At 41.0% G+C, this 26111-nt stretch overlaps 1 protein-coding gene across 11 annotated transcripts in view; it reads left to right on the top strand.

Moving 5' to 3' along the window:
- TENM4 (teneurin transmembrane protein 4) overlaps positions 1-26111 on the top strand; it is a 4497462-nt gene that overhangs the window by 4116185 nt on the left and 355166 nt on the right. For all 11 annotated transcript variants that reach the window (XM_044071318.1, XM_044071319.1, XM_044071323.1 and 8 more), the window contains one exon: positions 18370-18602. In XM_044071318.1, coding sequence (XP_043927253.1) covers positions 18370-18602 — 233 coding nt within the window. The remainder of the gene's footprint in view (positions 1-18369; positions 18603-26111) is intronic.

Raw genomic sequence — 26111 nt, 5'->3', positions numbered from 1 at the left:
GTGCATGGATCATGCTATCCCTAACAGAACCAAGATGTTATCCTCCAAAAAAAGGAAGCCAATCTGGTGGTTATCTGCCATAAACAAACTCTACAACAGAAGAAAGAAACTGTTGCAAAAAAGAGTAAAATCCCATGACTGGAGGAACTCCCTGGTCAACCTCAGTAAGAAGCTGAGATCCCTCATAAAATCCTCCAAAGCTAGTTACGAAAACAAAATTGCCATTGACTTTAAGGACAACCACAAAGCATTTTATAGCTATGTCAAGAATCTAAATGGGAACACTCAGATCTGCTCTGAGTTACAGCACAATGGCACTAAATATACAGAACCAACTGATATTGCCAACATCCTAGCAGATAGGTTCAGTGCTAACTTTACCCCCCTCTCACCCCCTAGAGGGCCCATCTCCATACCAGAAGAATGCAAAGTTCCTATAATCACGGCTGCACAGGTAAAAAACACACTCTCCAAAGCCAAGAACACAGCATCCGTGGGACCTGACAATATCCCAGGCTGCGTTCTACACAGACTACAGAATGAACTGGCACCCTACCTAAGTACCATGTTTAATCATAGCCTCACCTCAGGCTTTGTACCCACTGAATGGCGCACTGCGACGGTTATCCCACTCCACAAAGGGGAAGCCACAATGGACCCCGGGAAATACCGCCCCATTAGCCTGAGGAGCCTGGTCTGCAAGGCCATGGAACGTAACATTGTGGAACTCATAAACAAAGACATTGGTAATCTCCAAACTCTGGACCCTACCCAGTTTGGATTTGTAAAAGGCAGATCATGTCTCCTAAACCTGATTGACTTCTTTGAAGCAGTCACCAAAGCCATAGATGAGGGTAAAATGGTTCACACAGCTTCTCTAGATCTCGCCAAGGCTTTCAACACCATCCCCCACTCTGGAATTATAGATAAGCTCACTAAACTAGGTATAAATCCCTATGTCACAAGATGGGTTGCCAACTGGCTCATGGACAGAACCCACACTGTGAAAGTAGCAGATTCCAAATCTGACATCAGACCAGTGACAAGTGGAGTACCACAGGGTTCAGTCCTGGGTCCTCTCCTGTTTGGTATCTACTTCTCTGCAGTGCAGGCCAACACAGAAGGTCTTTGGCTAACAAAGTTTGCAGATGACTGCAAACTAGGAGCCATAATCGAAACTCCTAACGATGTGGACAAACTACAAAAGGGCCTCACTGAGACAGATACCTGGTGTCAAAGCCATGGCCTGAAGCTCAATGCCAAAAAGTGTATTGTCATCCCCTTAAAACTCTGTACCCATGGACTACCACATAGCTGGTAGTCTACTTAATGCCGAAAATGTGATGAAACCTTGGGACACAGGTGGACAGTAGTCTCTCCTTTGATAATCACATTGCCACAGTGGTCAGGAAATCCTTCTACGTGGCTCATCTCATCACAAAAGGATTCTCATCCAGAAAAAAAGAGGTCATTGTTCCCCTCTACTCATCACTCATTAGACCCATTATAGAGTACAACGCCCCCCTTTTGGTATGTACCTCACAAGACATCTACAACAACTGGAAAGACCACAGAAATACCTCTCAAAGAGGATTACTGGCCTCAAACAGATGCCCTATGCAGATCGTCTCAAAAAACGACAGCTTTACTCCATCGCATATCGCCTACTCAGGGACGGTCTCTGCCTAACATACAAAGCTATGTCAAACCCAGAGCTGTTGGACATGCTCCACTTAAAAACATCTCGGTCCCTCCGAGCTACACGCTCTAGGGACCTAAACCTTGTCACCACAATAAACAGAACATGCTGGAGGGATAGATTCCTGTCCCAGAGACTTCCCATACTCTGGAACAGACTAACTGTCTATGTCAAACAGAGCTCCTCATTAGCACTCTTCAAGAAAAATCTTGATGATTGGATGGGAAATTCACCCCGGGGATCACTTTTGTGGCTCTGCCCAACAGGGGCACAGGAAAATCATTTTCTTGGGTGGCAAAAGCCAGGGTACATTTTTTGGCTAGGCTTGTATGGGCCCTAGGGCCGATAGCCTAGTACCTACCTATGAACCTATGATATTGCCAACATCCTGGCAGATAGATTCAGTGCAAACTTCACCCCCCTATCACCTCCAGAAGGGCCCACAACAATACCGGAAAAGTGTAGTGTCCCAAAAATCACAGACGCACAGGTGAAAACAGCCCTTTCAAAAGCCAAAAACACAGTGTCAGTGGGACCAGATGGTGTCCCAGGGTACGTCTTGCATGAACTACAGAAAGAACTAATCCCTCACCTAAACATGCTGTTCAACCTCAGCCTCTCCACAGGCTACGTGCCCATAGAATGGCACACAGCAACGGTTATTCCTCTCTACAAAGGAGGGGCCACAACTGACCCTATCGCCCCATAAGCCTGACTAGCCTGATCTGCAAGGCTATGGAGCTCATCATCATGGAACTCATTAACAAAGACATTGGGAACCTCCAAACACTTGACCTGACCCAGTTCAGCTTTGTTAAGGGCAGATCATGCCTACTAAACCTGGTTGACTTCTTCGAGACAGTCACCAAGACCATAGACGAGAGAAAGGTGGTTCACACAGCCTACCTTGACCTCGCCAAGCCTTTTGACACCATTCCCCACTCGGGTATTACAGAAAAACTCACCAGCCTGAACATAAACCCCTATGTCATGAGATAGGTTGCCAACTGGCTTACAGATAGAACTCACACAGTAAGAATAGTGGGCTCCAGGTTCAACTCTAAACCAGTCACAAATGGTGTCCCACAAGGCTCGGTCCTGGGACCCCTACTGTTCGGCATATACTTCTCAGAAGTACAGGCAAACACAAGAGGTCTATGGCTAACCAAGTTCGCTGATGACTGCAAACTGGGAGCTATAATTGACTCTCCAGCTGACACGGACATCCTCCAAAAGGGCCTTACTGAGACGGACACCTGGTGTCAAAGTCATGGCCTCAAGCTAAATGCCAAAAAATGCAGTCATCCCATTTGGGAAAAACAAAACATCCACGAATTACCACATAGGTGGCAGCCCCCATAATACAGAAGAGGTAATAAGAGATCTGGGGACTCAGGTAGATAGTAATCTCTCCTTTGACAATCATATTACCAAAGTAGTTAGGAAATCCTTCTATGTGGCCCATCTAATTACTAAAGGGTTTGCATCTAGAAATAAAGAGGTTATAGTGCCCCTCTACTCATCACTCATTAGACCCATCATAGAGTACAATGCCCCATTTGGGATGTACCTCACAAGACACTTCCAACAGCTGGAACGACCACAAAAGTACCTCACCAAGAGGATTACTGGTCTCAAACATATGTCCTATGCAGCCCGACTGAAAAAACTCCGGCTGTACTCAGTGGCATATCACTTGCTCAGAGGAGATCTCTGCCTGACTTAGAAAGCCATGTCCAACTCAGAATTGATGGACATGCTCCACCTGAAGAAATCCAAGTCACTGCGAGCCATGCGCTCTAGTGAGCTAAACTTTGCCACAACAGTAACTAGAATATGCTGGAGGGATAGATTCCTGTCACAGAGATTCCACATGCTTTGGAACAAAATTCCAAATTAAATCAGGCAGAGCCTCTCACTAACACTCTTCAAGAGAAACCTTGACGAGTGGATGGGTAACAGAAAATACACCCCTGGGATCACTTCATTGGCTCTGCTTGACAGAGGATCAGTTAATTAATCAATGGGGCGGCGAAAGCCGACACACTCTGGCTAGGCTTATAAATGTTCTCGGGCAGATAGCTTAGTACCTACCTATGAACCTATGAACTGTTAACACTTACTCAGTAAGCAGACTCACCACCTGTGTCCTAATTATAATCATTCCTTGAAATGGAAACATGGAGTAAACAAATAACATTCTTTGAGCGTCAAAAAAAAAACAAAACAGTCTTTGAGTATCATGATTCTCTGTATGCTTAAACACATAGGAAACCTCTGCAGTTTTATATGATTGTTGTTATTCCGTATTATTTTATGTGCATTAAGGCATCTTAATTTTACATTTCCCTGCCCATTAAATGTCTGTCTTCTGTTTAGTCATGCAGTTACACAAATTAGAATCAGGATGCAAACAAGTCCTTCTTTTCAGAATGTATAAGCAGAACTGAATTAAGACAGGCATGCAGTAGTTTATGAGTGAGTTAGAATATTGTGTTCTGTGATAGACTAGTGCCCTGTCCAGAACAAGTTTCACAGCCCTGTGTTCCTTGACTGTCACGATAGGCACCAGCATGCCCGCAGCCCTGTAAAGCATAAAGCGGGTTATTGGAATATTGATGTCTGGAATTCAGTAACATTTTAATTTTGTGTATTCCATAGTTAAAGTACAATGAACATTCTGTAGCTTGAAAATTAAAAGGATAGGCCATAACAACAGTGTCAATCATCTGAACTTAAGTCTTTTCAGAAACACGTTATTCATATTGTTTTTGGGATGACTGTGAATCATCACTTTAGGCCTCACATGAGAGGCATTTCTTGTTATGAAGGCCATCTTCCATAGTAGTGGAAGCCTTATGTGATGCTTTTCCTCATAGTTTCCTTCTCCCGGTTTAATTTCTCCAAGTCTTTTGGGTTTCTAATACCATGAAGGAAATGGACCCCATTCCTAAGTCTAGGTTCAGTTAGAGTTTATGAAATTAATATTGTTTTGGTATTTGATGACCAGCAGTGTGCCAAAGACTGCCTTTTTTTGTAATTCATACACATATCTAAGTACGGCTGTAAATAATGCTTTATTAGACCCATTGGGCCTACTGCTACTGGAAATCTGTGAGTATTTCCTTCTCCCTGAATGACCACAGGACTTTCACAGATTCTCTGCCGTAGCTGTTTTACAGCTGTAACACAAAAGTGTATTGTGAGTCATCTTAAATAACTCTACCGTCCTTTCAAAAGCTTTAACTTTCAATTTTTTTTTCACTTATTTCAGTAAAGTAGTTTTGCTCCATACTTGATTTCTTTCGGCTCACTGACCTGATTTTGTGTCTTCACTTCTCTCTGAATATTTTCAAATCCGTACCCATGGCCCTTATAGTTTTAAAAATATAGTATTTCTTTTTTCTCCATGTACTTCTGTAAGAACTAGCAAAATAGGGTTTCTGAAATGTATTCATTTTGAGTATTGCCACATGTAACATAGGTAACTCAAAAACAGTACTGTTTTTACACCATCTCTAGTTCTGTCTGTTTGGAATACTTTCTTCTTTCATTTTCACTTAAACTTGTCATTATTTACTGTCTAAAACTGAAAGTCTTAAGTTGGTGTCTGTAATATTCAAGGGAGTCAAGTGTCCGACGTAAGTAAAGATGCATATACCACACTCTTGTTGTGACAGTTGTATCTTGTGGTGGTTCCTAACTGGCTAATACCACAACGCCTACTTTGATTTCATAACCAATTACATCAGGAAACTACCTTATGATGCAGTGCACATTGCCCAAATATCAGATGCTGAATATGAAACTGGCTCGCTTCCAGCTATCACACAAGACCAAGTCCTAAAATTGCTATGAAAAGCTAAAAATACTGCATGGATAGGTCATGACAATATCCCTGGATGCATCTTGAGTAAGATGAAACAAGATTAAGCCACAGTCCTAACAATATTATTCAATCTCAGCCTCCATAGAGGTTTTGCACCAAGGTAATGAAAAACAGCTACACTCATTCCGCTTTATAAGGGAGGACCTTCCACAGACCCAGGCAGTTGCAGCCCCAAAAGTCTGACCATCCTTGTATGCAAAACCATGGAAAGACTTATCCTGGAACTAATAAAGTAGGGACCCCCCCAAACACTAGGCCTGTCTCAGCTTGGATTATTGAAGGCCAGGTCATGCTTACTCATTCTGGTGGATTTTTTTGAAAAGGTCACCAGCGCAGTCAATGAAGGCAAAATGGTACAGACCGTATACTTTGAACTGGCCAAAGCTTTTGACACAATTCCCTTCTCAGGCATAGTAGAAAAACTAAATAACCTTGGAATAAACCTCTATGTCAGCTGCTAGATTGTCAACTGGGTGACAGACAGGATGCAGGAAATCAAAATAGGGGAACTTACCTCCACAAAGAGACTAGTCACCTGTGGAGTCCCCCAGGGTTCTGGGATGGGAACTCTCCTGTTTGGCATCTACTTTTGTAAGGTAAATGCAAATACCAAAGGGCTCAGGCTGACTGCGTTTGCAGATGACTGCAAGCTAGGAGCAGTCACTGAATCCCCAAATGACTTTGCCATCCTGCAGGAAGGTTTGTCCCAAGTAAGTAACTGGTGCAAAAATCATGGACTGAAACTAAATGCCAAAAAATGCATTATTGCATCATTTAGGAAGTATTCTATCTTAGGGAACTACCATATTAACAGCATGCCACAGAGAGCTGTCCCAGCTGTTCAGGATTTGGGACAGTGAGCTAACTTCTGACCAGCATGTGTCCATTGTTGTAAGAAAATCCTTCTATATTGCACACCTTGTAAACAAAGGGATTGTGTCTAGATCTAGGGATATCATTGTCCCCTTTACTCAGCCCTTATTAGGCCAGTCATTGAATATACTGCCCCATTTGACATGCATCTGTTCAGACACATGCAACAACTGGCACTCTCACAGAGTTACCTTACTAGAAGGATACAATACCTAAACATGTCCTATCTATATAGGTTCATTAGTTGGTACTAGGCTATCGGCCCTAGGGCCTATACAAGCCTAGCCATCACAATTCCCTGGATATTTCTTCCCACAATATTTACTTCCCTGGACCCCTGTCTAGCAGGGTGACTGACATGATCCCCTGGGTGAATTTCCTATCTCCCATCCAATCATCAAGGTTCCTTTTGAAGAGGGTCAAGGAGGCGCTCTGCTTGACATGTATGGGCAGTCTATTCCAGAGTATGGGGAGCCTCTGGGTCAGGACCCTATCCCTCCAGCATGTTTTGCTCATTGTGATGACAAGGTTTAGATCCCTGGAGCGTGTGGCTCTGAGGGATTGGGATTTTTTTAAGTGGAGCATGTCCAACACCTCAGGGTTTGACATGGCCTTGTATGTTAAGCAGAGATCACCTCTGAGTAGACAATATGCCACAGAGTATAGCTGGAGATTTTTTAGATGGTCAGCATAGTTCCTCTGCTTTAGGCCTGAGATTCTTTTAGTGAGGTATTTCTGTGGCCTTTCCAGCTGTTGCAGATGTCTTGTGAGGTACATACTAAACAGGGATTGTACTCTATAATGGGTCTAGTGAGGGATGAGTACAGTGGGAGAATGACCTCCTTTTTTCTGGATGAAAAGCCCTTAGTGATGAGGTGTGCCACAAAGAACGATTTATTGACTTTTGTGGGAATGTGGTTATCAAAGGTGAGACCACTGTCCACCTGTGTCCATAAGTCTCTCATCACACTTTCGGTGTTTAGTGTACTGCCACCTATGTGGTAATTCATAGGTACATGTTTTTTCCCCAAAGAGGATAAATATACATTTCTTGGCATTAAGCTTGAGCCCATGGCTCTGGCACCAAGCATCTGTTTCTGTAAGGCCCTTTTGTAGAATGTCCACATCATTTGGGGATTCAATAATGGCTCCCAGTTTGCAGTCATCTGCAAATTTTGTTAACCAGAGTCCCTTAGTGTTGGCCTGTACTTCAGAGAAGTAGATGCCAAACAAGAGTGATCCCAGGACTGAACCCTGAGGTACTCTACTTGTCACTTGTCTGGAGCTGGATTTGGAGTCGGCTAGATTTACAGTCTGGATTCTGTCAGTAAGCCATTTGGCAACCCATTGAGTGATGTAGAGATTTATGCCCAGCTTAGTAAGTTTATCTATGATTCCAGAGTGGGGGATGGTGTCAAAGGCCTTGGCGAGGTCCATATAGGCTGTGTGGATCGCCTTACTTTTGTCCACAGCTCTGGAGACTGATTCAAAGAAGTCAGTCAGGTTCAGGAGACAAGATCGTCCCTTCACGATCCCAAACTGAATGGGGTCCAGTGTTTGAAGGTTGCCAATGTCTTTGTTTATAAGTTCCATGATAATGCGTTCAATGCCCTAGTTCCCAGGATCCAAGATGGATCCCCCCTTGTGGAGTGGGATAACTGTAGCTGTGAGCCACTCAGTGGGCATGAAGCCTGAGGTGAGGCTATGATTAAACATGACACTTAGGTGAGGTGCCAGTTCATTTTGTAGTTCATGTAGTACACAGCCGGGGATGTCATCTAGTCCCATGGATGCTGTATTCTTAGCTTTGGAGAGTGCGGTTTCTACCTGTGTGGCCGTGATTACTGGAATTCGGCAATCTTTTGGTATTGAGATGGGCCCTTTAGGGGGTGAGAGGGGGGGTGAATTTGGCACTAAATCGATCTGCCAGGGTATTGGCAATATCCTTGGGATCAGTATATTTAATGCCATTCTGTTGTAGCTCAGAGCATATCTGAGCATTGCCATTTAGATTCTTGACATAACTATAGAATGCCTTGTGGTTGTCTTTGGAATCTTTGGCAATTTTATTTTTGTAACTAGCTTTGGACGATTTTATGAGGGATCTCACCTTCTTAGTGAGGCTGATATGGGAGTTTTTTGCATCCTGGGATTTTCCTCTTTTCTGCAACAGTTTCTTTTATTCTGTTGTATAGTTTGTTTATGGCAGGGGACTACCAGATTGGCTTCCCTTTTTTAGAGGAGAGCATCTTGGTTCTATTTGGGATGGCACGATTCATGCACGAATGGATGTGCTCGTACACTGTCTTAGCGTAGGATTCAGCAGTCGAACTTTCAGCTCCCGTCTGCATGGGTGTCGTGAAGTTTGTCACTTCAGACTTGAGTAGCATGAAGTTGGCTTTGGAGATGCTTTTTACGGAGTTTCCTTAATGGGGGGTGGGATGCGGATGTCAAGGGTGATTTGCTTATGGTCAGACCTGACCAATGAGGGGGTGACCACTGGTGTGGAGCATCTATCTCTCATGTTGGTAATGACCAGGTCTAGGATATTGGAGCCTCTGGTGGGACAATGGATTAGTTGATCCAGGGCATTGGAATTTATGAATTCCACGAACCGTTGGGAAAAGGTGTTGGTACCTGAGTAGTTTTCCCAGTTAATGGCAGGGTAGTTGAAATCACCCAGTATTAGGGTGTTTGGTTGTATCTTAATATTTTCCAGTATGTTTAGAAAGGTGTAGAGAGAACCTTGGGGCATGGTTGGGGATCTGTAGCAAGCTACAATTTGGTTTGTTGTCTTACCTAGTGTTAGTTGCACCTGGAGAATTTCAGATGCCTTGTGTTGGGCAACTTGCCTGGAGGTGTGACTATTCTTGGTGAATATGGACACTCCTCCACCTTTAGTGTTTCGGTCTTGGTTTGGTGGCCGAAAAGTGTGGTAAAAGTTGTAACCTGGTATTGCAGGGGGGCTCTCTGGAGCCTTGAACCAGGTCTCAGTTTCTGCACAGATATCGTTGTTCTCCATTTTTAGGTGTGCCTCGAGAGAGTGCATTTTGAGGTTTAGACTTCTAGCATTGAGTAGCATTACCTTCAGATTTTGCATGCCTGTATCTGTTACGGTGGTGGTTTTGTCCTTTGAACCTGAACCTAAAAAAGGCACTACAGGGGTGGCAAGAGCTTTAGCTAGTAACCTGAATCTCAGGGGTGACAGGTGCAGACCATCTCTGGCAAAGCATCGTGGTTTGTCAATCATGTCATCCTAGATACTGGATCCCCTTGAATGACACCAGAAGCTTAGCCATATGTTGAAGTCAATCATTTTGTCCTTATACTGTGGTATCATTCTGGGCAAAGGCAGGATGCTACGCAGGGCTATGGTCATACCTGCCTGGGCCACATGATCCGAGAACTCTTCCATGCCTCTTTTCTTGTAGTCCAGGGAGGTACGTCTCAAGTCATTTACTCCAACATGGACAGTGGCAGAGTGGTATTTGTACTTGTTGTGGAGTGACTTGAGTGCATGTGTTATGTGGCGGATCCTGGCACCGGACAGGCAGCTGACTGTAATTTTCTCCTTGTTCAGCCTGGTGAGTGGGACATCAGTGTGCCTGACTATAGAGTCACCTATGACTAAAGTGTTGGATACGTTGTCTTGCCTTAGGGGCTGTTGTTGGGTGGCACACTGGTGTTGTGAGCTATGTGTCACTTTGGTTGACTGGTGTTTGTTTGAGTTTCAGCTTCGGAGGCCCTTGTTGCTTGGAAAGGTTAATGTTAAGTGCCTCTGCATATGTGAGTTTAGTGTTGCTATGGGTGGGTGTTGATGGTGTGGGTTTTGAAGGGCTATGTGTTGCTTGAGGTGTAGTGCAGGTTTTAACCTTCTCCTCTTGATTGTCTAGCACAATCTTGGCTGGAGAGAGCATTGCTTCCAGTTTGGCTAAATAAGTGCATCTCTCACAGGTTGTAGTGTTGGGTGGTAGGAGGAGAGGGTTGTGTGTACATGAGGCAGTTGCTGCATTGCTCCAGTATGCCCAGATTCACCAGGTGGACAGAAGAAATCACCAGCAGCTGACCCTTGGACATGCCTGTTTAGGTGCTTTTTTGTAAAGTACAAGAGCAGTTTTCCCTTACCTTTGCAAGGTACTTTGCAGTTTTAGGCTGTTTAGTGTCTACAATTAATTTCTCCTTATTAACAAGGAGAGTTGAGTGCTTGTATCAGTTTAAGGCTTCCTAGTGGTTTCCAGCAGGTTCTAGAGCAAGTGCTAGTCACAGAGGTTCAGATTGTAGTGCTACTACTGAGAACCCAGCTTAGTACTAAGGGAAAATTTGAAGAGCAGACTTGCTGGCACCTGGAATACTTTAACCGTAGCCCTGTGGTGCTGCATGATGCGAAAAATGTGCAAACACGCATGTTTTTAAGCCAGAAAGTTGAAAGGGATAGAAATCAGCCCCAAATGGCTAAAATAACAATTTCAGAGCTGGAAACCACTCTTCTAGTGTTAGACAGGCAGTACAATGCTCACCACTCCCACTGGTACGCAGTAGGACTTCCCTCTACCACAGCAAGGTCTGTATAGTTCTGAACACAGAAAATAAAGTCCTGAAACCAGAAAAGCCTGGGGTCTGGACTATACTAGCTAGGAAAAGCGGAAAACGAGCAAACAAGATAGTATTTTTTTTGTTAAAACAGGCTAAACAATGCAATAATACACTAAATAAACACAGAAAAGGCTAACACACTTGAATGCGTAGCCCTAAACAGTAAATACAATTAGAGCTCTACAAAAATAGCAATTTAAAACTTTTTAAATGAAGCAAGGCAAGTGCATAACTGAAAAACGATTTGAGGCAGTAATACAGTAGAAAAAGTAGCTAGTCTACATATACAGAAAAGTCTATATATATAGAAAAGCAGCTAAAACACACTAAAACAATTCAGATGCAATGCAGCCTAGAGCACTTGAGTTGTAGCAATATTAAGGCAAATACAGTGTTAATAAATGCAGTAAAATATACTCTGTATTTCCAAAATGTTTGAGAAGCACAGTCAGAAAACAAGGATATTCAGACAAATATATATATATATTTTTTTTTAGGAAAGGGAGAAAGGAGGAACAGAAGGAAAGAAACTAAGTGGGTTGGCCTTCTCAGATGTTCTCTCTGTTTTAGGTAGAATGAGCTAATGACACTAGACTGGGAGGAGTGTTCAAGATCAAATTTAGAGTAGGGGTGGGCAACTGCAAGGCCAGCAGGTATAAAGACAAGATGACAATAGAGAGGGGAGGTTAGGAGAACACTACAGAAATGTTTATCACAAGTGAGCCAGTAGCTATGAAATACAGTACAAGTATGCAGTATACAATAAAATTGCTATAAATATCTAGAATAAGCAATAACTACTACAAATAAGCAAAAAACAGTCTACTTATTGCTATATATCACACATCAGCTGCCCCTCTTCAGCTAGCTCTGTGTGTAATGGCTGAAACACTCAAGTTAACTTCTTAACAGAAAGTTGAAACCTGAAACAACTTTAAAAAAAGCTCAAAATAACCAGTGAGGTGATTTCTCCAAGCCGTAGCCTTGGCAACCAAAATAGACAATGACCATAAACACTAAACTCAGTCAAAGCCCTGTCACTGTACTCTGTATCTTACAGACCGCTAAGAGGTGACCACTGTTTGGCAAGAAAAGCATCCTCCAACCCAAGTACTGATGGATTTACTGCACATCAGCAAGTCAAATGGCATCAAAAATACTAGGTTTAGGGATATAAACCTCTTCTGCAACATCAACAGAACAGTTTGGAGGGACAGGTATATCTCACAAAGGATACCGGTGCTCTGGAACAGACTCTCCATCCACATAGACAAAGTTCATTGTTGTACATATTCAAGCACAACTTTAATCTATGGATGAGAAACAAAAATTTACCTTAGAACTGCCCCCTGTACTACTATCCCATGCATGTGTCTACTCACGTTATCTATGGTATGATCCCAGTTGTCCTCATTAAGGGTTATATATATATTTATAATCATGGAATGGGTAAGGCCAACCTATAACTAAATGGGATAGGTGAATCCAATCAAAAATGGAAAGTGTCTAGGCTTAAAATGGCCCTCAAGGGCAGCTAGCATAGTACTTACCTATGAACCTATGCTCCCACTCACTGGAACCATGTTGTTGCTCTCTAGGAAGATCAAGTCAGATTGCTTAAAACTACAATTTTACTGTGCCAAGTTTGATGGTATAGAGGGATAAAGCCCTGACTATAGCCCAGGCAGCCCAAGTTCAATTAGCAGCCATTGTGGAGGAAGTCTCTGAGACAGGGAAGTGAGAGCTGACTAACATTTGCAGAGGAGAGGAAGGATCGTACCAGAAAGTCATGGCCCAAGAAATTAAATGCTTTTGTCAGGTCAGTGAAGAATGACCCAGTAAGTAAGACTTTGTCCATATTTAGGAGTCATTGGTGAGGATATGCAAGGCTGTCACAGTGCTGTACCCTGACCATAATCCATGTTGGTGAGGTTAATGGCCAAAGCACAGTATCCTGTTGACAATCCTGCCTGACTTCCATATGTATTGACCTTTCACAACAAGGCATTGTAACCCCTCTCCCTACGTGCCTCTCACATGTCCCTGATTTTGCCTTGTATGTTTGCAGTATCCTTCAAACATATGTGGTTTTCTGGTATATCACTGAGTGTTACAGTCACTTGGTAAAGCTAGGCATTATAGTTTCATACTTAGTCTGCATACAATACATGTTGACAGAAAGCCTCTTGGTCTATATGTAAACATTGTCCCTGAGTTTAGTCTTTTCATGGAATTATTGGGCAGAGAAGTTGTTAGGGATGCACGCTGTGTTCTGCTGGTTCACTCTTTCCCTATCTGTGTCTGTATGTCTGTCTGTCTCCACACACATGCACACACATACACACATACACGAGTGCACTAGCACATGCACTTTGTCTTTATTTTTCCACCTCACAAGGAGAAAGTAAAACAGCACATCCTTGTAAACATTTCTGCAGTTACATTTGATTGACAAGTTTTTTAAAATTTATTTATTTTTATTGTTATTGTTTATTATTTTACTCTCATTAAACAGCAAAGTGGCATTTAGCAAACAGAAAAATGATGGCTGCCATTTGCTTTTTTGGGTCTGTGCTTTATGTCATCTTAATATGTTGCCGTGAAGAGATAGACATATTTTTTAGTGGGCGTTATCCATTACATTAACACCCTAAAGGAGAATGCTTATTCTCCAGCAGGGCATCAGTGTATGATTTACCCAATATCTAATAATTCACGAATCTGAACCAAATTTGCTGGTGATTGCAAACTGAGTAACAAAAGTACTTCACTAAAAGATGCCAAAGTTCTACATGTTTTACAAATATGCCTGTGGAAAATTCATCTTCCTTGACTGCATCCTAGCAATGGCAGGTGTCTCCACTGTGTGTACCTGATGATTTTGTCAGAAAAGAGATGTGTCCATCTTAAACTGAAAGAAGGTATTAGAACCACCATGACTTTCACAGGCATGAACCATCTGTTTTACTTCAGTGTTTGGTCTGAAACTTTTTTGTTGGTATGAAGTAACATTATCCCATGGATTGGAAGGCACCAGGATCCTGTTAGGGTTCTCCCATCCGAAGGCACATTCTTTGTGGCACCCACAGCTTATTCTTTGCTGAGAGTACATCAGGTATCAATTGCCTCCCTGCCCTTGGGTAGTATAATTGTCACAGGTGAGCTTATAGTTAAGTAAATCCGACAGTCTTTTTTGTGTTTAGAGGCATCTCTGAGTAATCCAATAGTCTTGTTTTCTGGTCTTGTGTGCTACCCGCAACGTTTCTATCATATTGACTTTATAGCTATCTGCCGTACATGTTTCTACTCCCTGGCATTTTACAACATACATGACAGCTTTTGATTGGCTTCTGTCAACCTGTAACTTCAAGCTAATTTATCATTCATTCTCTGCATCTTCCCATTGTGTTGGCAGGATTGCTTTTGTAACCTGCATTTGCCATTTGCCTTCCAATCATGTCCCAGAGCATCTTAGTAGTTCAGTCAACCTGTCACTGGCATCCCTGCTTATCATGTCAATTGCAGAACATTTGTCAGTAATCCCATGGACAGCCAGCACAACTGTTAGAATTAACAAAAGGGAAAGATGAGTAAACAGAAAGGCAGTACCCTTACATTCCAGATGGCTTAGTTAAGGTGCCCGGACATATGTTCATACTAGTAGAATTGCTCCTGTGATTGTTGTGTGTAAAGCAAAGAGCAACTGCATTGTTCTGCACACTGAAGGGGATGTGTGTGGATTGACCAATGGGGTTGCTTTTGAGTGTATTTAAACAGGGCAAACGTGTAAGATTATCTAATGAAGTTCATAAGAAGTGAGTGAAAGCACTAACTCTTTTTATTTTGTGCTTATTGAAGTTCAATAAATTGTAGTTTTACAGTGGATCTGCCTGAGCCAGCTTTTGTTTGGACTACAGTGAAGAGTAACATACACAGACAAACTGCTTAGTGCAGCACATAATAAATAAAAAAGAGGATTTGCACTGCTTGAAGCAGGGAAACTGTGCCGGAACCTTTGGGAAGTGGTGGAAATAGACTGAACATTCCCATATGGTCCCCTTTTCTTTTGCACTAAAACTACTTGCTCGTGTGACAGACACTGAGGCAAATGAAATAATACCCCAGAAACCTGCTGTTGTCACTAAATGGAGACATTGCTGCCAAATTTCAGCTGCTTTGAAGGTCAAACTGTTTTATTTAACTGCACTGCAGTATGTGGAGGTAAAACCTATTCAAACTTTAATAGGGTAACATGGATGATGATTCTGTATAAATCACAAAAGCTAATCCAAAACATTAAATCATTTGAATGAGGAATTCTGACTTTGTTTTCTTTACGTGTGTATGAATGAGTGATGTGGTTGCTTAAGTGACAGATTAGTAACCTTTAATAGGTTTTTGTGTGTTTATAATGAATTCTATTCAAGTACTTTCCCAGGCCTCAGCTACTCTTTTGGCAGCTTGCTGTCATGACACAAGATAACAAGACTCTGCATTAGTTTAAGGAGACAGCTGCTAGTGAACCCGTATTATCTTGATGCATATTATTGTGCATTTAAAGAAGCACTTTGTTTTTTTTTTTTTTTTTGGCCCATATCCCCTCACAGCTCTCAAGGTCACTTAATGTACCATTCATTTTTTATTAGAAGCGGTAACTTACTGTCATCCAGCAAAGGTAGGAGACTTTTATATTCATCTAAAAACCACCCCCCATTTAGTCTGCAAGTACTGTGCAGACCCCCTCTATGCTGAGCCGCAGTGAGAACATGCTTCCACATTCTTCACAGAAAATGCTAGGCACTTCGAGGTCGGGTTAGTGCCCTTGTGCCAATTTACATGTAGTGCTCATATCAGGGTCATCCCAAAACATGTCTGTTCTCCAACAGTGCTTCACCAACAACTTTTTGCCTAGCAGGGCTATGCTGGCATTGGTCACTCATTCCCAGCTTTTTTAGTTGGCTTCTCCAACACCCTGGAAGCTAGTCAAACGCAATTCATAGTAAGGGCAAAACCCTCTGTGTTGTAGTGCCAAACATTTTTGAATTACACTGTATCTATAGTCTACAGAGTCTCACCTTTAATAAACTTAGCTCCTTTTGCTAGTTATTTTCACGTAAGTGTAACGGCAGCCATTCTTTGGGTTTACCAAACCTTGGTCACTACCACTGCATGCTGCTGAAGCATTACAAATTCACTGAAGAGATGTTTTAGATCAGGTTGTTTTCTTTACATTTTTTCATAATTAAATAGCCAGAGTCGAACATTGTGCCAAGTTTTGAAGGTATGAAATTTGAGCCGATTGAGAACTATTAGTAAATATATTTCTGTATAGTAACACTAGTACAATATTTCACAGTCTGCAGCAAAGTAGTACCGGTACTAAACCACAATCTAGACTGATAACATTAAGAGATTGTAAGCAGGCAGCTGTGACCAGTTACTACTGGGATTTGGGAAATGCATGAGTAAAACAAACTTTCTTTTTAATTCTCTTAGAGAATCATAAGTATTGGGGCAGTGTAGGTAAAGCTGTAACAAATGTGGATTTCCTTCAGATGTAGGAAAACATCATTTAAGGATTTAATCAGTTGCAGCATGGTTATGCAGGATTCAGATCAGGCACTGTTGGTCCTGAGTTCAGTAAATGCACTGTCTCAATAGATCTCGCTGTATTTACATTTGACAGTCTGAAATTCGAAGACAACATTATCGTATCTCTAGATTCAAAAGTCAGCATGAGAAGTTCAGAAACCATAAAAGGATTTATCCATAATTTATTATATAATATTTGAGCACATTATGTATGCAAAGCGCCCTTCATTCATTTCTTGCTCCAGCATTTAATAGCAAAGATGGCAGCCACAAAACATTTTTACTGGTCCTCCAGTCTTCTGACCTTAGGTGTTCCAGAACTTCCATACCTGTTCTAGCAATTTGTACCATTTATAAAGGTAGAAAGCAGAACACTGAGTAAGGAACACTGTCATACTGTAATGGAGTTTAGATTTTTTTTGTTTGGTCATACAGACAATGCAGTGTTGTCTATATGGGCCTATGCACATCTCATTGCAGACATCCTATAGTATGGCTCCAGTCAGGTTATCTGCTATGGTGCAGCTTCGCTTCAACAAGTTGGATGTCAAACAATGTGGGAAGCTTGACTTTTCTGAAAAGTAGTCTGTCCTATTGCTTGATTGGCTGTGGTGGTGCAGCAGTTAGCATTGTCCCCCTCACAGCAAGAGGTTCTCCAGTTCGATTCTCGGATGGAGCTCCTTCTCTGTGGAGTCTGCATCTCCTCTCTGTGGTCGAGTGAGTTTTAAAGACATGCAGGTAGGTAGGTGTGTGCATGTGTCTGCCTTCTGTGAAGGTTGGGCACTGGACTGGCAGCTCCACACTGTAAAAACACCACTGCCAACAAATCTGCAGACTGGTGATCCTCTGTGGTGACCCCTAACCGAGCAAAAGCTGAAAGATATTGCTATAGTTTGTCCTATTGCCTCCTAATTCCACCTGAACGCACCTCTAGACTGTTAGTTAAATCCACATCATTAACAGTATCAATAATTGGATGGTTAAATCCACATCAAAAACAGTATTGACAAATGGATGTCTTACCCTCAGTTCGGCTGAACTGCTTTGTACATAAAATATGTATTTGAACTTCCTTTTTTCTGTCTTTTTAAGAATTCTACATTTCTTATGTCTGTGAATGATATGAATTTGTTGGACACTGCTAGGAATGATGCATTTTAGGCACCATGAGCTGGACATTCACTGACTGACAGGAATATTGTAGGGAATTTGTGTATCTGCACAAACATACCTTATTCTGGACATTGGTGCTGGCATGCAGATACATTGTTTGATCTCAGGCACTGATATCCACCTTTCTTTGCTAGAAGGTACCCACATGTGGATGCACGCAGTGTAACTTTTTAGAAGATACAGTAGTGCACATTGTTACATCTTAATTATAGTTCTTTATGCGCATGCATAAATTATATGCAGTCAGTCTTTCTGTCCATCTGTTTCTTAGTATTGCTTAGTTTGTACAATAGCAGCCATAAGGAGGAAGTAGTCATTTACAAACATGCACACCTTTCATATCATTTACAAACATGTCTGCTTTCCATATGTAATAGATTAAACAGTCACAGTATTTTCAAAGGTATGTTTTTTTAATTACCAGGTTTTCCTATAAGACAAATATAGTCCTAGATTGATATTGTTTTATAAGCTGTAAGCAGATACAGCATTTATTGTTTTTTAGTTAGTGTTGTAGATGAGCCGTAACACTACATTCCTTGCTTTTCAGTAATAGCCCTGCACACAAGTACTACTTGGCCACAGATCCTGTTTCTGGAAATGTCTACCTGTCTGATACAAATAGTCGACGCATTTACAAGATCAAGTCTCTTTCTGTCGTGAAGGATGTGGCCAAGAACTCAGAGGTGGTGGCAGGCACTGGTGACCAGTGTCTCCCTTTTGATGAAAGCCGTTGTGGAGATGGAGGAAAGGCACCAGAAGCCACACTAAATAATCCAAGAGGTAAATCATATATTCTGTCATTAGTAATATAAAAATGAATAACGTAGTTATTATGCATACTGCTGTTTGTATTCATTGTATGTGCAGTGTAGTATTCAAAGCACTGTTGAACATTTGTATATCACTTTGTAATGTTCTAATTGGCCCATGCTATTTGCTGCACCATGATTTTTCAGTTGTAGGTCTATGAACAGGTAATTGTTTACAGCTGATTCAGTGCTCTTCAAAAATACATTTAAACGTAGCTCACCTCAGGTGTGAGTACTGTGACACCTCAGTCATGACTTTGGTGCCCCCCAGGCATGAATATTTTGGTACACCCTCCTGCTGCTTGTGCTTCCACCTGCTGTTCCTCCTGCTGGCCTTATTACTGCCCCCAAATGCTTTAATTTGTTTGCTAATATTCACTCTGGCAGTGAGCCCAGTATCTTGCTTGAGATGAAATATAGTCATGGCTATTGCTTTTCCCTTAATTACTACCGTCCTTGGTTTTCCAGTTTAAGCATGTGGTTAGGCTGTCGTAACAAGACTACTCTGACAAAGAATTATGTTCTTACTGTACCAAAAAGTATTTGGTTTGTGTGTGTGTGTGTGTGTGTGTGTGTGTGTGTGTGTGTGTGTGTGTGTGTGTGTGTGTGTGTGTGTGTGTGTGTATGAAAGTGAGAGAGAGAGATAGTAGCCCCGAAGCATTTTTTATTTCTATGTTAAGGAAGGGAAAAAATATGGAAGTTTAGTTTTTTTTTTTTTTCAGAAGCAAGTCTTTTTTTTCCATGTGTGCATCGGACTGAAAACCTTAGTAAAGAAATCTATTTACATTATATGGTGCCGCTGGAGAGGTGGAGAAAGAACATCTGAAATGCCAACTTAGCATTAAATGAGAAATTTTGCATTAGTTCTTCAAGTAAATTGTATTTAGAAAATGAATTTTTAAGCAAAGAACTAATATGCAGATTTACACAGCAAAATGTGTATTTCATAAGGAAAAAGTGAGTGGGTGTTTTATTTTGTTAGGAAAAACATTAGGTTGAATCAATTATGTATAAAGAGTAGCAAGAAATTATACAGTGTGTCTTGTTTCTTAATAGTTTCATATAATGAAAAGAATATCCATGATACTTCAAACACGGCAGGAGCATTTTCACATGGAAGATGAATATGGTAACAGCATCACACGATTGCTTTGCCATAGCACAACACAACAGGTGCCACTTTTGCATTAGGTATTGGAACTGACTCTCCTGTAAGACAAAAGTAGATATGTATATGTATATTAAAGTACAATGCAAATGTTTAAGAACTGTAAGGCATTGTAGGGATTATATATGGATCTGTGTTTCTTGATTGAAATTTCACTATCTCGAACAAGAAACATCGAGACCCATTAAAGCGAAAGTGCACTACATTGAAAGTGCACTTTCGCGAAAGCCGGTTCTCCGAACAAGGAAAAACAAAAAAAAACTACTTTAAACAGTATTTTCCAGGGAGGCAAGCCTTCCTGAACCCCAGCCCCCTACTTAAAATATACTTACTCCAAGATCGCACTACAATGAGGAAAAGTATATATTTCCTTATCCCCACTATAATGTGCTTCGGAGAACCATCTTTAACGAAAGTGCACTTTCGATTTAGTGCACTTTCGCTTAAATGGGTTCAATCTTCTGGTTGTTGAGAAAGTGTGTTTTCGACAATCAGAAGTAGACCCATATAAATATATATATATATATATATATATATATATATATATATATATATATATATCTTGGATATAAAAAGTGTATACACCCCTGTTAAAATGCCAGGTTTTTGTGATATAAAAAAATGAGACCACAATAAATCATTTCAAAACTTTTCTCATCTTTAATGTGACCTATATCCTGTACAATTCAATTGAAAAACAAATCTGTTAGGGGAAAAATATAAAAAATAAAAACCATAAAATCAGCTGGTTGCATAAGCGTGCACACCCTTAAACTAATACTTTGTTGAAGAACCTTTTGATTTAATTACAGCATTCAGTCTTCTTGGGTAGGAGTCTGTCAGCATGGCACAACTTGATGTGGCAATATTTGCCCACTCTTCCTTCCAAAAGCACTCCAAATCTATCAGATTGCAATGGCATCTCTTGTGCACAGCCTTCTTCAGGTCACCCCACAGATTTTCTATTGGATTTAGGTCTGGGCCATTCCAAAACTTTAATTTTCTTCTGGTGAAGCCATTATTTTGTTGATTTGGATGTATGCTTGTGGTCATTCTCATGTTGAAAGGTGAAATTCCTCTTCGTCTTCAGCTTTCTAGCAGACGCCTGAAGGTTTTGGACCAGCCAAAAATGACTGGTGTTTGGAACTCTTCATAATTCCCTCCACCTTGACTAAATCCCTAGTTCCAGCTGAAGAAAAGCAACCCCAAAGCACAATACTGCTATGGCCATGCTTCACCGTGGGGATGGTGTTCTTTTGGTGATGTGAAGTATTGTTTTTGCACCAAAAGTACATTTTGGAATTGTGGCGGAAAAGTTCAACCTTGGTCTCATCAGACCATAACATATTTTCCCACATGCGTTTGGGAGACTTGATGTATTGTTCTGTGAATTTTAGCCAGATCTGGATGTTTTTCTGTGTAAGAAAAGGCTTCCGTCTTGCAACCCTGCCCCATAGTCCAGGCATATAGAGAATATGGGAGATTGTTGTCACATGTAGTACACAACCAGTACTTGCCAGAAATTCCTGCAGCTCCTTAAGTATTGCTCTAGGTCTCTTGGCAGCCTCCCTGACCAGTTTTCGTCTTGTCTTTTCAGTAGTTTTGGAGGGGCGTCCAGTTCTTTGCAACGTCACTGTTGTCCCATATTTTCTCCACTTTTTTGATGACTGTTTTCTCTGTGTTCCATGGTATATCCAATGCTGTGGAAATTTTTTTGTACACTTCTCCTAACTGATACCTTTCAGCAATGAGATCCCTTTGATGCTTTGTAAGCTCTCTGTGAACCATGGCTTTTGCTGCAGCAGGCAACTGAGTAAATGTCAGGAAAGTCCTACTAGGACAGCTGAACTTCATTTGGGGTTAATCAGAGTCTCTTTAATTGATGGAAGGTGTGTACCCAAGAAGACTGAATGCTATAATTAAATCAAAAGGTGCGTCAACAAAGTATTAGTTTAAGGGTGTGCACACAACAAAGTATTAGTTTAAGGGTGTGCACACTTATGCAACCAGCATATTGCACATTTTTTTTTTTTTTTTTTTATATTTTTTCCCCTAACAGATTTGTTTGTTTTTTAATTGAATTGCACAGATTATAGGTCACATTAAAGGTGGATGTCCTTTCTTATCAGTTTTCTAAATTATTATCATTCAGTCCAAAACACATATGTGTCTTTACTTCCAGTTCCAGTGAGACTGAGTTTTTCAGCAAAGACCATAATTTGGGATTGATCACAAATAACAGGCTGACATTTAGGGACCAGGTGTCAGATATAGTAAAGTCATCCGTTTTCTATCTACAGAATACTTCCAGGATCGAACACTTCATTCCTGAGGCCAATCTACCGGTGGTAATTTATCATTTCATCTCTTCCTGATTAAAGTCCTCTACTAGGACTCCCTGACAGTGAGATTTGCCATTTGCAGCTTATGCAGAACTCTGCAGTAAGGCTATTTACTGATGGCTTTCATTATCAACATGTCATGGCTGAGCTGCTAAATCTGCACCAGCTGCTGGTCATCTTTAAAACCACTGTGGTAGGCTACTTGTCCTTCATGACGTGGATCCATCCTTACCTTAAGCAGCTGGTTGTATTGTACTGCCCATGTCAGGCTTTAGAACTATTCTTTGTTTGTCTGCTTCCACAGATCATTAAAGACTTAACTTTTTGAGCTGGCATGTGGGAATAGGGCAACATTTTATTAGTCTAGGCAGCTGTTGAAATGTTTATTCAGTTCTGTTTTATATCATTTACTTACTGTAGCAACAGACTTGGTTTTGCTTTGTTGACTGATGCATTTTATGTGCTATTTGTGTCATTATTTTTATTCATTTATTATTTTTATGTATTTTATGTTTAATATTTTATCCTTTGTATTTCATACTTTGTATAAAAGCTCCTTAGTAAACTTTGCAGTTCATTCCCCCGAGTTTGGAGCTGAATATTTATTTTATATTTCCAAATTGCATGGTAAAGCTGTTACACTATTGTCTTTTGGGTCTTCTAAACTCTAATCTTTTCTGTCATCTTATGCAAATGTATTTAGTCCTTGCAGAAAACTGATTTTCAGACAACAGACTTCTGGTACTTCAATGAATGATTTGTTTCTGGCATATATGCCCAGTGCATTTCTACAAGCAGTAGAATCAGTAAATATTCTAGATTGTAACAAGTGTACCTCTGTAATGTCAGGATGTGCAAGATTTAATTTTCCATGGTAGCGTAAGTTATAGCAATCATAACTTTATTCTCACATCTTATTTTGTTCTTTAGCTATAATGGCAGGAAAAGCAATTCACAATGTTCTGTTATTCATAGCATACTCATTGCATTGCTGTATATCAGAAGCTCTACTATGTGAAGAGATTTTGTGACATTCCTCCAGTGTCTAGGGAAATTGCTCATAACAAGTCTAAACCAGCAAGTCTGTGTAGAAAAGTAGTGATTTAAAAAGGAAGGAGCACAGCAGAGTACATGTAGGTTAGCTGCCCTTATGGACCATTTTAAGCTTAGCCAATTTCCTTTCAAAATTAAGAATCATACCCTGTAGCTTGTGTTTGCGAGGTAAACACTTTCACTATAACATCAACTCCTACTTGCAGTTATATAACCTTCTTTAGCTGACAGCAAAAATAGTGTTTTCTAAAATGGATTAGAATACAATAATATTTGGCTAATTCAGCACATTGTGTAAAACAGCATAGTACATTTATCAGGCTAGCTTAAACCCAGTATGTATTACTACAGTCAGTCTATGCTTTGGTTGAGATTATGCAGAGTACTAAGAATACTTATGCATATGCAGAATACTAAGAGTACTTATGCATTTGCAGAGTACTAAGAGTACTTGCCCCTTAAACTTCCTTTGTAGTGATGAGCTACCTTTTAGAAAAATATTGACTTCACTCTATGAGTTAGTTAGCCAACCTGCTTTGATGTTTTGGTTTAATTGATTTCTGAAAAACTTATATCCATATACATTTCATAGAGCCTCTGTTTTCTTTGCAATATTATGTCAACATGTGCCTGGTGATATGATAAGCACTGATAGCTATTACCTCATTTTAATTACCCATTCAGGGAATACCATCTGAGGAAAGATATGAACTGTTTATGCTGCAGTACTTTTGTTACTACTGCAGTTTTATCCAGAGTACCTTCCATGAGAGTAAGACTCATAATGCTGTGGCCTTGCAGCTTCAGCAGTTTGTTTGTGTCTTTCGGCTTTTCCCGGTTAGGGGTCGCCACAGCGGAACTCCGGTCCGCTAATGATTGGCAGTAGATTTATATGTGCCGAGTTGCCGTCCCTGACGCACAGTCTTCAACGAAGGTACGCCCATTCACGCATGTCTCCCCACAGAAGACGCTCTAGCTGAGAATCGAACAGGACGTCTTACTGTGAGGCGACAACGCTACCGCAGCACCACCACTGCAGTACATGTAATTTACTAAACTACTAGAAAGGATGTTAGTGCTGGACTAAGAATTGTGAAGTGGCAGGAAAGCGGCAGCTCTGTTGTGGTGCTGCATTTTTTTTCCTCTACGGACCACTGTAGATCTTATTGACTGAGATAGCCATAGCCTGTGAATCATTTTGAATCTTGTTGGCCCAGATCTGTGTAAGATTATGTAGGGCAAAAGGCAATGATGGGAGGAGGGACGAGGGTCATTAGTAGCCCAGTCAGAATTCTGAAAGTCATGATGACCAGTACTGATTTGTGTTGTGGAAGGTTCATGTATGTTCACAGCCAAAGTAAGAATGGTAGCTCATGTAATTAGTTCATGGCCTCAGCAGGCAGGGTTCCTCTTTGTTTGCATGTGTAACAGACAGGATCACTTGCTTACAAGATCATGGAAGGAGGAGTCAGTGTTGACTAGATGTGTGATATGTTGGGCATTCATGTTATAAGTTCACAATCACAGTAGCCTTTGCAGGGATCCTCCTGCTTCATGTGAGCATGATAAATAGGGTTCCTTATATCACTGGTTTATTAGGCATGGTTTTCCTTATTAAAATTTAAGAAGGGTAATGTTTCCTACCTGATGAACACACAAGTCTTGATAAATTAGACAGTGGTTTTCTGGTTTGCATAAGTAAAGTGGTAAATAAAGTAAAGTATACTTGTGTGGAATCTTACCATAACAGTAGATGCCCTTCCCTTCATTTTGCAGTATTCAGTACAGAAGTGATGTCCTTCCCTGGACAGCCCATCGTTCAGCCAGTATAAATAAGCTTAAAAGAGGTCGTGTTTGCACCGTATGTCACATTTATGCTCCCCGCACAGAACGTAGGGAATAAGAGACATACAGATGCAACTACCTAAAATTAAATTGACCCAGAAGAGGACAGTCATCATGGGACAAAGGAGGCCATGCACATCCAGAACGAAAACATGCAGAATAAACAAGAGGGGTTGGAGGGAAGGAGCAAATACTGCAACAGAGGAGAGAAAGATATTTACTGTTATGGTAAGATTCCACACAACTGTACTATGTCCTATATCACTGCTGCAATATTTGATACAGAAGGAATAGTAAAAAAGATCAATAACAGAATGGGTGGAAGGCTGAGAAGAGCCTTTAACAAACCCACACAAAATGGTTTCAGCAAAACCTGCTCTGGCCCTACAAACGCTATCCAACTTGTAATGCTTAGTAAAGGTATGTACATAAGACCAAATAGCAGCTTCAAGGACGGAATTATTGTCCAACCCCTTGAAGAAGGCACCATAAGAGGCAACAGCCCTAGGCAAATGAGCTGTAGCAGAAGCAGACAGATATTTGCCATGAAAACAACAACAAAAGTAAATGGCCTTACATATCCAGGAGAAGATGGTTTGCTTAGAAACAGCCAAACCAAAGACCTAGGATGAATGGAAACAGAAAGCTGATCAGACTTACAAATAGTCCTAGTTTATCCAAATAGTACCTGAACTGTCTGTGCAGATTAAAGGTGTGTGGGATTCTCTCACTAGCAGACTGAGGAGAGGGGAAAAAGGAAAGGATGTGTACTGACTGATTCAAGAACAACTCATTGACTACCTTGGTCATAAAAACAGCATTCAAACTGGCATTAAAAGAAGTTCTACATAGTTGCGTCTGGATGTTCCAGATGTTCTGTGCTGGAGCACAAATGTAACATATAGGGCAAACAAGATCTCTTTTAAGCTTATTTATACTGGCCGAGTGACAGGCTGTTCAGGGCGGGACATCCCTTCTGTACTGAATATTGCAACAGTGATATAGAAGCACATCGACATATATGGTATAAGGAGGTCCTTCCTTGAAAGGAGTAAAACTAAAGCCTTTAGGC

Source organism: Protopterus annectens, chromosome 5.part0 (genome assembly GCF_019279795.1).
Source record: "Protopterus annectens isolate FY-2018-M chromosome 5.part0, PAN1.0, whole genome shotgun sequence".
Classification (NCBI taxonomy): Eukaryota; Metazoa; Chordata; order Ceratodontiformes; family Protopteridae; genus Protopterus; species Protopterus annectens.
This window is presented reverse-complemented; position numbering and strand designations above follow the sequence as displayed.